This window comes from Pseudopodoces humilis, chromosome 21 (assembly GCF_049639895.1).
Source record: "Pseudopodoces humilis isolate 2021_Gansu_Grassland_sample_001 chromosome 21, ASM4963989v1, whole genome shotgun sequence".
In the NCBI taxonomy this organism is placed as follows: Eukaryota; Metazoa; Chordata; class Aves; order Passeriformes; family Paridae; genus Pseudopodoces; species Pseudopodoces humilis.
In genome coordinates this window covers 6,898,528-6,912,762 of record NC_142220.1, presented here as the reverse complement: position 1 = coordinate 6,912,762, position 14,235 = coordinate 6,898,528, and the positions used below count along the sequence as shown (strand labels likewise).

The 14,235-nt window shown below is 45.5% G+C and overlaps 1 protein-coding gene across 5 annotated transcripts in view; it reads right to left on the bottom strand.

Annotated features, from left to right (window-relative positions):
* Positions 1 to 485: 485 nt before the first annotated feature.
* The window catches only part of UNK (unk zinc finger), a 44,652-nt gene continuing 30,902 nt past the window's right edge, over positions 486 to 14,235 (bottom strand). The window contains exons 11-17 of one of the 5 annotated variants that reach the window (XM_014255829.2): positions 12,561 to 12,629; positions 11,741 to 11,915; positions 10,507 to 10,608; positions 8,796 to 8,984; positions 5,901 to 6,082; positions 5,136 to 5,393; positions 487 to 4,758 (exon numbers count right to left, since the gene is read on the bottom strand). In XM_014255829.2, the coding sequence (XP_014111304.1) occupies positions 4,603 to 4,758; positions 5,136 to 5,393; positions 5,901 to 6,082; positions 8,796 to 8,984; positions 10,507 to 10,608; positions 11,741 to 11,915; positions 12,561 to 12,629 (1,131 nt within the window). In that variant the 3' untranslated portion in view covers positions 487 to 4,602. Of the gene's footprint in view, positions 4,759 to 5,135; positions 5,394 to 5,900; positions 6,083 to 8,795; positions 8,985 to 10,506; positions 10,609 to 11,740; positions 11,916 to 12,560; positions 12,630 to 14,235 lie in introns of all 5 variants that reach the window. The other 4 variants (XM_014255830.2, XM_014255833.2, XM_005526767.3 and 1 more) reach the window with 4 other exon arrangements.

The window sequence follows — 14,235 nt, the reverse complement described above, 5'->3', positions numbered from 1 at the left end:
TTGGATCCACAGGCTGGGTGTGTTCTTTTGGGTGCCAACACACAAAACACTGTGCAGGCACAGCTCACCTCTGCCCAGCCTGGCTCTTCCAGGACATAAATCCATGTCCAGACCAAGAATTTGGATGAGAAATGTTTTGATTTGCCACCTCCAAAGGGGTCTCTGCCCCACCTTAACCACATTGCATAACCCTCTTTACTATGCCTCCACCAGGAAAGTGAATTGCAACACCCCGAAAACGGAGGGGAGCTCAGAGCGAAATTACTCTTGGTTGTGTGAAAATTTGCCACAGATCTGTTGTTTTGAAGGCTCCAAAGCCCAGATTTCTCCACCCTCCCAAGGCCCAGAGCAGAGCCTGGGGCTGCACATCCACCCGGGCACGCATGCGCACACACACACGCACACACCGCTTCAGTTTGTAGTTTTTTTCTTAGCAAAAAAATAAAAATTTATTGTCCTCTAAAAAAAAAAAAAGAAAAAAAAAGAAAAAAAAAATCCATCCTGCCCTTGGAAACTGTGACACAGATTGAGTTCTTTCCAGCCCCACATGCAAATTCACTCTGCCAAGAAAAGAGTCTAAACCAGGTTTCCGACAGCCAAAACACATATTTACAGAGTACGAGAGAACGACAGCTGAAATCACAGTTCTATACATGGAATCAACAACACGTTTTACACCACTGATCACCATTCTGCCAACTTCTACACGGACTAGGGGCGCCTCTGCCCAGTGCCCTTCCTCCTGGGGAAAGCAGGGAAGGGACTGGGCAAGAATTGCCACCAGAAATACTGCAGTGTGTATTATTATTATTATTTTTTTAAAACGTATACTGTATTTATTTTGTTTTAACATTGGAAGCTACGGAGTGGGGAAGCCCCAGAAATCTCTCCAATGCAGTCACTACTTTGCAGGAATACTTCACCTTTAAAATACTAGATTTTACATCAGTAACATCTATTTTGCTGTTGGCCATCACTCCAAGGATTATAACTCTGGAGGAAAACACTGGTAATATTCTTCCTTCTCAGATAGGGGAAAAGGAGGAAGAGAGGAGGTTCGGAGACTGGTGGAACAGCAAGGGGTGACTGAGTCCATTCGGTGTTATGGGCTTCCTCCCAGGGTAAGGAATTCTCTTCATTGTCTCAGCTGCACAAGCCTTGCCAGTGGCTCAGGTTCAGCTTCAGAGATGAACAAAAGTGTAAAACCCTTCTGCAGGGGATCAGCTGCAGGGACCCCCCAGGGGAGGGATCTGCTTTAGGAAATGTGCTCCAGCTCTGAGAGCCTTGCCTGGTCCCTCCCGTGCCACAGCAGGCACGTGGCTGTGGCACCTAAGGCTGGAGAGGAGCTCAAAGTGGTCCTGTTAGCCCAAAATGCCAACATCCTTCAGCTCCTGGCTCTCACCTACAGCTCCAACCCTGCTTGTTGCTCTGGATCTACCCAGGCTCCTGTTGTCCCAAGCCACCTGCTTTGGGTTGGTTTTCCGTAATAATGTACAAGTTTATTGACCTTTAGGATGCTGTGGTTTCACAACACAACCACAACTCCCTTCCCCCAGCTCTCAGAAGGGTCTGACCTGCCCAATTCATCACCCAGGTCAGCTCTTCTGAGACTCCCAAAAATTTGGGGAGGAAAATGTCATTATCCAAGGACTCTGTGTGAGGGGGCAGGACCCAGATGTGGTCAGGGCTGTTCAGCTGGGCTGCTCCCCCAGGAACCCTGTGTGGAGCCCACTTTTGTTTGTTTGAAGCCCCCTCAGCTCTGCTGTGTTACTGTGTGTCCTGTAAAGGGAGTTCCCACTTCAGAAGGAAGCCTGACAGTACGTGACAGGGGCTGCACTTATTAGCACCAGGTTTATTTCAACTCTTTTTACACCACACAAAAGCTGATCACAGACTCTCAAGCCTCAACTGCAGTGCTGTGATTATGGTTTGTCCTTACTGCACGGAGCAGGCAGCAACAACTGCTGGAGTGGGTCAGGAATGCTGCTCCTTCCCCCTGCTCCCACCTCATTTGGTTCAGAAATTGTCTTTAAATGGCCCACCAGAACATTCACAAAATATGCAAAGATGAAGTTCTCTTTTCCATCTGATGCTTAAGAAAATAAATTCACATTTCAATATTCCTCTCCTTTTTTTTTTTTAAAGCAGCAAACAAATAGATAGAAACCTAAATTTAGGAAGTGTTTCTTCAAGAACCAGAGGAAAGTGAGAAAATCTATGTGCTTGTGCAAAGAGAGTGCTGAGAGAGGTTGGGGTGGGGGCAAGGGAAGGGTCTAGTGCTAATTCCTTCAGGCTGCTCTGCCATGAGTGCAGTGTGGCAATGGAAAGTTAAAATTTAAGGGCCACAAACAGGTGAAATTCTGAATTCTTTGGTCCTTCAGTATAAGTTTTAAAACAGAGAAACTGTTTTACTCAAAAGGGAAAAACACATTTTCTCTGGCCAGGAATTTTTCCTTGTACCCCAGGGAAACTGGGGGCAAACAGCTCTTTCCCCTTAACCCCCCAAGTCCTGCATCACCCCGTGACTGGAAGTCCCACAGAGACAGCCCAGGCTGCCCTCAGGGGATAAGTTCCATGTAGAGGGATTCCCTGGTGGAGTCACGGAGCTGGTGCTGGACAGATCTGGAAAAAGAGGGTGGGCAAAAGGCAGCATCACCCCTGAGCAGCCCCCAGGGAGGAGCAGAGAAACCCCCATGCTCATAAAAAGTGTTACAAACCATAGCCAAAAACGGGCTGATCAGCTCTGCTGCTTATAAATACTAAAGACCTGATTCAAGTGTTTATTTCCTATGATTTAAGTTAGTTACAAAAAAAACTTTTTAGTATTTTTTTTTCTTATTTGGGCTTTTTCCTCCTCCTCCCCCCCACTTTAATTTTTTTTTATTTTTTATTTTTCCTAAAAAAAAGAGAAATGTTCACGTATTTTAATAAAAGGTCTTTCCTTAAGATCAGACCAAGGCAGATGTGCTGCCCCATGGCACAGACATTCAAAGGCTATAACCAAACAACATAGCCACAATAGTCACTCAACAGTGTCTCTCCATTAAAAAAAATTAAAAAACCTGATGCTAGTTACAATAAAATACACATGGAAAAAAAGCATTTTTACCAAAAAACCCAAAAACAAGTTAATGGGAAAACATAAAAAAGAACTACACAGAGCTGCACTTAAGAGATCATCTGGGAATGCATATTAACCCCTTCCATGGAGAGGAAAGGTGGAATTATGGAAGCAAACCTAATTATGTGTTTGTATTAAAGATGAAGCTTTCTGAGAGGCTCTGGTAAAAATTCAGTTTTCCTACAATAGTGGGCAGCTGGAGGTTCCAGTGCTTTTCCAGGTCAGGGAGGGGCAGCACAGGACCATCCCTGTGCAAAATAAAAATGTTTAGTCAACTGAGTGGCCTTTTGGTTGAGATCCCAGCAGGTTACTGCAATCCACCTGATGTAAAAATCCAATGGACATGCTGGTAGGGAAAGTCACAGGAAAGCTCAGCCGCTGGGCAGGTCTGAGCTGGTGGCATTTCTCTGTCCTGCTGGACTATTTCTGTCACCACACATCTCCAGCACAAGGATCTCTGGAGCCAGCAATCCACAAACCCCCCTTGAGCTGCTGATACAGGCAACAAAAATGTCCTCAGCCTATCTGGAATTGGTTCATGCACTTCAGCAGTGACTACGAGTCAGGTCCCTGTGGCTAAAACAAAACTAATCTGGTCTGAAACAGTAAAAAGTCTCTGGACAGCCACCAGACAAAGGGGTGCCCGGAGAGAACTAACCTCTGCATCCAAATTTCCTTCATAAAGGGCATTGGCTCACCCAAGGGCAATACTTCTAAGGCTGCTCAGACTTGGAACATGTTGGCTGCATCAGAAGTGAACATTGCTCACTGAATTTTGGGGCTTGGCTTGCTCTAGGTCCAATATAAATATTTTTTTCCCTCTTTTCTTCTTTTCATACAAATATACAAAGAGCGTAAAAAAATTTAAAAAGTGAACTTTGCTGATTAAATGACAGACAAAGTTCCTGCACATTCAGAGATGGGCAGTGTGAGGCCCTCCAGGCAGGAGCCTGGCAGAGCTCCCATCAGGGAGGACGGCTTTAACCAAGCTGGGTCAGTGAAAGAGCAGGGGGACCGAAGGCATGAGCAAGTCATTTCAATCCACCTCGATCCTCCCTGTGATCTCAACTCTTCCTCTGGAAAGCACGTGGAAGCCCCTCTTGCCCACTCTAAGTCCTTCTGGAAATAGTCAAAAATTTGTTATCACCTAAATAGAAAAGAGGAGAAACACAGACTCTTTGCAAATGGCCCTTTGATCTGTATTAAAAACAGCTCTCAAAGTTCATCAAGAGTTAGAATTAGTGGGGCACGGGTGAGGGGCAGTTTAGATACGGGATGTAAAATATTAAAAAGTGCTCTGCAACTAATTTTCTGTTTTCATGTGTGCATGTGCGTGTGTGTGTGCACGTCCCTACACGTGCACAGCCACACCCAACCGCACACATATATACATATATATATATACACATACATATATATGTACGTATGTATAAAGTTAAAAAGTTCTATAGGATATGATCAGAAGGAGTGTCCTCGGGAGGTCACGACTGCAGGGAGTGGGGCCTGTTGGGGTGGCAGATGAGGCACTCGCCCTCCTCAGCGCACGTCTCGCACAGCACCGCGTGTTGGCACGGTAACACCACCCGGTTCTCCTCCTGACACTTAAGGCATTTCACTGACTGCATCTGAAATACCGCCTGCAAGAGAGGGGGACAGGGCACAGCGTCAGTGTCACACACACGGCAAAGGGCTCAGTGGCTTGGGGAAGGGCAGGGAGCACTTGCAGCTGTCTACCCTGTTCATGTCCTGAAGCAAAAGTAAAGCAGCACAGTGTGATGCCTTTCAGGACCTTCAGGATCAACACAGCGGCTTTGACTGATTTAAATTCTGTACTTTAGGTACAAAGAAGATGGAGTTATTTCCCTGTGAGCCAGCTAGAGCTCACTTTGATTACATCTACCTGGAAGTGCTCCGATAGGCTTCTGATTTCTGAGTCTACTAAAGAAAGGGAAAAAGCTGTGACCTGTAGGAGCACAGAGGGCAGAGCCCTGCCCTGCCAGGCCCTGGCACTCACCTTGTCCACTTTCTCCAGGTTTGCCCGCAGCTGTTTCTGCAGGGTGTAGAGTGACGAGAGCGAGAGCGTCTCCAGGTCAGAGAAGGAGCGCAGGAACTGCGGGTCCTGGCCGGTGTGGATCCTCTCCAGCTCCTCCTGCAGTTTCTTCACTTGCAGCTCCAAGGCTTCCCTCTGCTCCCGGGCCAGTTCACATTCCATGTTAGCTGTGTTGGCGCGATCATTTGCCTCCTCTGCCTCCTTTTTCCAAGCATCACAAGCCTGCAAGTTCCAACAAATGGGGTAAAAGAAGCAGTCTGAAAACTTGGTCTGCCTCCAAAGAGAAACCCAGGCAAAACTATCAATTTCCATACACTCCTCACACTGGTTCTGACCCATCTGCCCTGTTCCCAAATTCTGAAACATGTTTGGAGCCTTACTTCAAGGCACTGCTCATTCCACATATCCCATCTGCTTGGGCCGTGGCTCTACTCATCTGGCTCACAGTGTTCAGGGGAGGAACTTTCAAACTGACAAATTATCATGGATCGAAGCTCTGAGAGACTGTCAAACGCCTCAGGGTGCCTGTCCTGACATCTGGCCTTGCACTTCCAGCACCTGAACACACCAGGCCCAGTGATTTGGTGATTTCCAAGGGAGAGGAAAGAATGCTGAGAACCTGTAAAACCTACAGCTCTGTCCATCACCTCCATGTCCAGAAAGAGCCTGTTGAAAGGCTGACACCCCCTACTCCTTTACACTCCCTAATCCCATGATTTGCCCAAGTACCTGCTTGGCTTGTTTCCAAGACTCTTCCCACTGCTTTATTGTGCCGTTGGCTTCGTCCAGTTCTTGTCGTAGCCGTGCCATCTCCGCAGCACCTGGACCTGACAGAAATGCAGGTGAGGTACTGGGCGAAAAACTCCCCGAAGCAAAGTGTTCCCATATGCTGCTGTTCATCCCATTTAAACCTGTTTCACAGGGAAATAGAGAGGGTTATGTCACAGGTGCTGGCAATTTCCCCATTTTCTCCCTAACCTGTGAAATCCAGGATTCAAAAATGTGTAAACAGGATACAAACTTCATTTAGGAATCAGTTTCATCCCCATGACCCCAGAGTCCATCACAGAGGGACTTTATAGGGAAATTTCACACTATTAGGCCTCATCTTTAGTGATGGAGGAAGGAACCATGACACTGAGTGGAGGCAACTCTTGAATCAGGCTGTTTTTAGAAGCATCACTTTTACAGCAGAGCTGACTGTCAGCCTGAACGCCCCTTCTTTCAGGAGAACCCCTGATCTGCTTCTACGTCCCCACTTTTCAGGGCAGCATAGCCACCAGAGTTGGTTCACAGAGCCCAGGTGGTGCTTCCTCCCACCCTACACCCTGAGAAACTTCTGCTTTTGTCTCCTCAGTGTGGGGCTTAGAAAAGGAGCCTCACTTCCAAACAGTGACACAAAAATGCTCCAAGCCATTACTGTTTCCATACACAAGGAACAAAAGTGGAAAATCCTGTTTATAAACAAGTAGAGACAATAGTATCTGTATCTGCTTCATCCCCTGCAGAGCTCTAGCACTGAGCTAGTGAGCAGCATCAGAGAAAAAGAATTCTCTATTTCTCTATTTTAGCTTGTTCAAATAAACTCTCTTTTCAGGAAGAAATTCAAGGCTTAGGAGACAAAGGAGTAGAATATCAGTTGTAGACAAAAGTGGCTATTTTTCCAGAGTCCAATGTTTGCGCATTCAGGGGAAAACTAGTAGGAAAAGGTAATATTGAGACAGAGTGTGGACTCTTACCCACACAATTTGCTCCAGTTTGATGTGGGAGCCATTTTCATGCAGTGGTGTTAAATTGAGCTGCTGTTGATAATTCTGATCTCACAGCAGCTAAACTGTCCTGCAAGTGACCCTTTGAGTCAACAGCCTCTCACTGAGGTCTATCCCAGCAGCACTGACTTCCCAGCCAAGACACAAAAATACAGCTGAAAAATAGTAACTTGTCTTCACCAAGGGTTTAGGCACATTAACTCATTCAGCAGAGCAGCAAAGGATCTTTGCCTGCTCAGGCCACTTACCACAGATCCATTTCAGCTGCTCTGAAGAGTGCACAGTTGAAAGCAAGAAGTTTTAATGGAATCCCAACTCACATTTTGTTTTTTAAACCTCAGTTTTCTTGAATGGGAATCCAGCATTAAGCAGGATGCTGGCAAGCCACAAATTCTGCCACAGTGCTGACCAAATTGATCTTTCAATTTAAACTCCCTCTTCCCAGCTGCTGTTCTCATTTCACATTGGAAGTATCAAGCCCCTTTGGGAAGGAAAACCTCTGCATATTTCACACCTAGCACAGTGGAAACCAGCCCAAAACTAGGTATTTTAACTCAATTTCAATACAAATAAGTGATTAGCTACACACTTGACATGTTATGTGCATTCACTAAGTTAAATGGAACAGATGATTGCCAACTGCTAAGAAACTATTTAAATATCTTTTCAAAACCCCAGCAAAGGATTTGTTGTGTTCATGGAAAAATATCTTTTATAAATAAATTATTTTAATGCATTTGTGAATTTCTTGCAACTTTTTGCTTTTTACTTGTATAAATACACAGTCAAGATAAACATAACTCATTTCTTCTGAAACAGCAATTTTTTCTTTCCTTACAAAAACTGGGATGAACAGCCAGCCTCAACCTAATTAAGAGCAGAGATGGCTTCTGATGTCTTTTATTACAGTTAATTGTAAAAGCTGTTAAAGCCAAACAAGCAGCAATGGCAAGCATGGAAGCATGAGCTTGGGCTGTGCAAACAAGGGATGGAGTTACACAGATAAGTGCATGCAGAAATAGCTTACACAAGCATGTAATCATTTTATTAGGTTAAGCTGAATATTAAAGATTAAAGTGTATCTCAGATTTTAAGAGGCATTTATGTCTAGCATCAATAGAGAGAATTAATATTTACTGTTACGCACAGAAATGAGCAGAACTGGTGTCCCTGTAGCCTGGAGGCCAAACAGTTTTATTTCTCAAGGTAATCCTGTGTCTTGATAATAAAAATAGATTTGTCTGCTAAATTCCCTGTTTTTCCTGATACAGCTGAAGCTCCAAAGTAATTTCTCTTCCTTCAGTCCCTCATGCAGGAAAAGGACCCTTGAGGAAGGGAAGGAAGGAGCAAAGGGGACAAAACTGGAACACTGTCTTTTTGGAAAGTCCACACTGCAGAACTGGTGCAGTGTCAAACAGTGGCCCAGGTCTGCTCTAGAGCTCCCAGAAGCCACTCTGACCCACAAGCAGCCCCAAGGGCAAACTGCAATCCCTACCTAAACTAAGCCAAGATAAGCACCCAGCTCTGAGTTTTATATGAAGTCTCAGCAAAGCACCGCTGGCTGGAAGAGGCAGAGCTCCTTTCCCCGAAAGGCATCATCAGAGCAAGACAATTAACCTATAAGTCCCTTTTTCTCAGCCCAGAAACCAGGGAACTAGAGGGAATTGCTCCCTTGTTCATGAGGTATTAGCTGACTTTTGGTAAAACAGCTTCTAGTCCCATTGCTGTTCTCATGGGAAGAAGAGATACATGGCAGCAGTGAAATAACACATTGAAATTAAAGCCAACTGAAAAGAAAATACTTACATGGCACAGACAGGCATGTACATGGGACACACACACACTGTGCATTTACCTAATGATCCATGAGAAGCTGATGTGCCCAGGAACGTGTTTTCTGACTGGCTTAAGTGTCCCTGGGGCTGATGGAGGAAATGCGATGAGAGGCTGACCGGTGGAGAAGGAGAGGCGGAGTGAAAGGAGGCAGAGCTTCCAAGGGACCCGGGGATATTTACAGGAGCAGAACTTTGCAGCAAACTCCCACCTGGACAAAGAACACACAGAGAGGATGGCTATGTATGACCATGAGGTGTGGGCACAGGCAGGAGTTCAGAGCAGGAGGTGTCAGGTTCCCTTTCTCCTCCCTGAGCCCCTTGGGATTCCCTCCACTTTTCCTGAGGTTTCATTCCCCTCTCAGCCTTTAAGAAGAGCACTGAAGCTGCCATCCCATGACCCACGCAGGTTAAAACCCTCCACAATTCAATGGATTACTCTTTCAGTGGCCAAAGGAACAAAAGGTTTTCTGAGCAGAGCTCAGTCCTTGTCAATCTAGAGAAGATGAATTTGGTATCTGGTGAAATACTTCATCACGAAAAATTCACTTCTAAAATATCTGCTTTTAATAATTCCAAACAACCTGTAGTGAGAAGACCACCATGCTGGGTGGTCTCATGATCTCAACCACTAAAAACCAGTGACTAGCTGTAGTTACACATACCTGAGTGCCTGGATCTATCACTAATAAAAAACCCGAATAAACAAAAGCCTAACCACAAAAGCCATCAACGTCCCTTACACCAGAAGTTCTGCCTGCCACTCACAGATTTAGGGAGATCTCAGCCCTGCTCTCTCCTCAGCAATGTCTGTCCTTAGAAGGTCACCAGGTAACACCCAGGTCTGATGTGAAGAGAGGGAGAAGGGGAGGATCCCTAAGGCACTGCAGGTAGGGAGCAGCAACAGCAGGGCGGGCAGCAGACAGGGACAGTAAACCTCCAATAGGCTCTAATTTTTGGCAGGAAAATGGAAGTGATATTCTTTCCACAGGTCCCTTTCTACCTCAATAAAACTCCAGGCAGTGCAGTTCCCTTGGAAACCTTCAGACAGCTGGAGTTAGCTCCTGTTCAAACACCTGCTTTGCACAGCAAGGGTAGCCAGAAACTACAACCACTTCCAAAAAAGTTAGGAGACGTTTCTTTTTTCACTGGACACCCATCAGAGACAGGTAGAGGAGGCCTTAGCCTACCTCCATGTATCAAAATGAGACAGACATTCCAGGAACCACATCAGCAGACCATGATGACACTCTGACAGATGGATGGCATTACCAGGTCAGTGAGTTTCCTGTTACAGCTAGGGAGTTTTCTGCTTAAGATGCAAATTGTTATACTTTGGCCTGATTTGAAATGTATCAGATGCCTTCTAGAGTCCACTTACACACTCAAAAAAAGAAAAAGAAAAAAAAAAAAAAAAGAAAAAAGAAAAAAAAAAGAAAAAAGGGAAAAAAAAAGGAGGAAAAAAAAAGGAAAAAAAATCAGGCAAGTCCCATTCAGTCGCAAGAAACATCCCCAAGACACCTGGGCCCAATGGAAACAACTCAACTCTTCTAGTCAGTAAGGGCAAGCTCTCACTTTAAAGATGCTCAAGGGTTGCCAGAGTTTGTTGTAACTGCTGTTTTAACCAATGTAATTTTGGGACTGGTTTTAGGGCTTGGTTGGGCTGGCTCCACTGAGGTGACTGGGCAACACTGCTTGGCAGAAGATAAAGAAAGCTCTGTTGCTTTCATGTACCTATCATGATGCCACTCGTGTGGGGCACTGTGCTGCTGTCAAATGTCTTCTCCAGGGCAGCCACTCCGAATTCATTCAGGTCCAGGTCATCCAAGGCAGACTCTGCCAGACACAGAGGTACCAATTATGTTATAAAGGACCAACAACTTCAAGAGATAGGATGGCCCAAAGAGCCTACATGCAGAGGAGCCTGTGCTCGCTACCTCTCAGGGCCCTACTCTCCATCCTGTTCTCAGATGGTTTGGCAGAAGTGTCATGGGCAGCTTTTCAGTTCAGGTTGTTTAACCTGACCTGTTTCTTTTTGTCTTAAAGTATTCCCAAATGGTATATGAAAACAAAAATCTGATGAATTAACAGCAGATCCCGTAAGTCTTCCCCAAACTGCTCTTTTAAGTCTGTCCCTTATATACAGGAACACTGGCTTATGGCATGTCTGGGTCTGGTTTGTGCTTTGTCCCTGCTTTCCTGAAAAGCCACTTGGAAAAGAAAAACCACGAGAAGGGAACACTTGAAAAACATCTCTGAGGTTCACATACTGGGTAAAATAAAGCTTATTAATGCCTGAAACTGTTATATCTATTTGAACATGCCTCATCACTAATGATGATCAATATAATTCCAACCCACACATGCCCACTCATTTCTATTATTATTTTTAACAAATTAGTGAGATCACCTCAGAAACGTTATATTTAATTAAAAAAAGGAAAAAAAAGAAAAAAAGGAAGAAGAAAAACAGGTGACCAAAAAGCCTGTGCCTATCTAAGAGTGACTCCACTCTCTGGACTCTCCTGTTTTCCTCTCTCTTACAGCCTCTGTCCTACACTCTACAAAGGGCAAAGTCCTTACAATCTACCTGGTGGTAGCTCTGGCTATAAAACTGTCATTTAGACCTGAGGGGTTGTAACTGTGGAAAATGCCCCTGTGATTTGCTGCCTAGTCCAAGACCTCTTTGTCACTTTGACAAAGCTAAAACTAAGGCCCTTTTACAGCATGTGACATTCTGAGTGAGTGGCTCAGAGGCCTTCAGTCGGTCCCGTGGATGAATTTCATCCAAAATGACCTGCAGGAAACATCAGATGTGTCACAGTCACAGAACAAGCTTCAGGAATCTGCCAGCACTGACAGACACAGAAAACTGGAGGTCACTGGAACACCCACGTTATTCCAAGTCTCATACCTGGTGATCCACGGCTGAGGAAGCCCTATTTTCATAAGTGAAAAAGGCAGTTACCTATGACAGACTCAACGGTGTCACTGGTTGGATAGAAGGGAAGGGCATTGGCATTCATGCCTGGAATGCTGCTGGTGCCGGCGGGGCTCGGGGGGGTTGCAGCCAGACTGGAGGTGATACTAGAGGAGATGCTGGATGTCAGTGGGCTCCCCACTGGGAGAATGCCCAGGATGTCCTGAAACAAGAGGTAGGAAATAAAACATCTTTATAGAACAACCCCTTCAGTAACGTGCAGGAACGAGCCAAATGCCAGCAGCAAACCTGTTTCCTGCCTGCTTCCAACCTGACAGATGGCTATTGCTACCACGGGGCTGGGGGTGGGGAGAGATTAACAGCTTTTCTTTAATTTCTGTTGACTGTTCTCCATTCCATGTCCCCCCCCCTGCCCCAGTATTCTAAACATCTTTCAGGCTGCCCCAGAATTAACTCCTGTGACCCACAGGTTGCATGCAATCACAGCCATGGGCCACACAATCACTCACTCAGCCTTAGTTCAGCACACGACTTAGAACCTGATATTAAATTCCCTTTGCCAAATCCTTGAACTTAGATGACTCCAGAGATCCATTCCAGCTCAATTTTCTGTAATTTGAAGACTCTCTCCTGCACAGTCCAGCCCTATGAATCTACCCTGAATTCACTCAAGTCTAACTACTCACAAATAACACCTCCAGCAAATCATCCCATCTTCATAAAGTAATCCCTCCAGCTGAGAATCCCTAATGGTGTCTGGACTGTTATTTACTCCCTGCAGAGCTGTCTGGATCCACAGATTTCCCTGTGGTGCTGGAAGCCCTGAGCCCTGCCAGCAGCTCCATACCTGTTTGGGCTGTAACAAAGGTTGCTCCTGGCTCCTGTGTTCCAGGGAGTGGGACTTCATTTTTGCTTGCTGCAGTAAAGAAACAAAACAAAAGGTAAGCAGAAGGATTATTTAACAAAATTAAAAATGACTGGCTGCTGGCTTTGGAGAAGCCATGGGAAACACAGTCCACTCCTCTCTTGGGCTGCTCAAGGCACTGGAGAATTTGGAGAGAGGAAAGGCACAGCAAACTGAAAACATTCCAAGTAATTTGCTTTCTGTATACCAAGACATCACCCCTAGAGTTATGCAGAGACTTGTTACAGTGACATTTGCCTTTAATGTTGCTGTAAGACTCCTGCTAGCACAAAGCACATCATCAAAACCAAATTATTTTGCCTTGCTATAACTAACTCATCAGCCCTACTAGCATCTAACACCCAGAAAGGGCCAGAAATGATGGGAGGCACACTGCATTGTTAAATTATGCAAATATTTTTCAGTTTGGGGAAAATAAAAGCATGTAGATTATGTCTTCTCTCAAACTTTTCCAGCTCCTAGCTAGGATTGCAAAGTAAAACACAGTGATAACTAACCCATTTTCAAAGCAACATTATCAAACTAACTTCATAAAAAATCCTCCTCTCATCCATTAACATAAGAGCTCAAAGGCAGAAAACTTAAGTGAGGCCAGGGCTGTTTGGAACTGCAAAACTGCATGAATGCCAATACACATTTAGAATCCCACTATCCAGGCTAAAAATTCAGCTTAAGGTCCTTCCAGCATTATATCCTTAATGGATAAAAACTCTCTTGCTTTGTAACATCAGTCAGTTCTGCTGGGATTCAGTTGGGAAGTGGCTTCAGGAGCCTGTCAGAGTGCAACAGTCTGTCTGCAGGCCTTGCTCCCTTCCTCTTGTGCTGTGACATGGCACAGGGAGATCAATCCCACCCTCTGGGCACACAGAGGCAGCAAAAAAGTGCTGGGAGTCAGCCCTGCTTGTTTACTCACTCTCCAACCTCCCCCAGAGTGAAACACAGACATTCCAGCCATAAAACAATTTTTATCCCAAATCCAGCACCATCTCTGCAGGAAACTGAGGCACAGTGTGCAACAGCAGCACATGAGGCACCACCCCGAGTTGAAGTGATACCATTTGACTTCTTGGCCTCAACAGTCTCATGACAAAGATAAATTAATGCTGGAGAGGGGTGACGTAACCAGACAGGCAAAAGAGCAGCAGAAGAATTCTTCCCTTGGTTTTAAATAATTTTCTCTGCTCAGCTCTATGCCCATGGGCAGATGGAGAGGTCAAAGCCTGGCAGACAGGCAGTTGGGAGATGAACACAAAGATCCTTCTGCAGCAGGGACTGCTCTCTCCCACACCCCTGAACATGCTCCCAGCACAGGAGCGATGATGGGCTCGCTCTCCTTTGTGTGTGAGAGCTGTGCTGAGTGCCCCTGTGTGTGTCTGATAACGCTCCTGCTGCATTATCCAGCCCAGCCCTGCCCCATTTGACACTCATCTGAACACAGAATGTGCTGTCTCAGACGTCAGCAGCGGAGGGGAGGGCACACACACAGCCGTGCCCCCACTGAGAGGCTTCCTGCCAACGTGGGGAGCTGGCTCTGCTGCAGTTAAGTCTTACTGGAAGTGCTTTTTTTTCTTTAAGGAGGAGAAAAGTGAACATATTT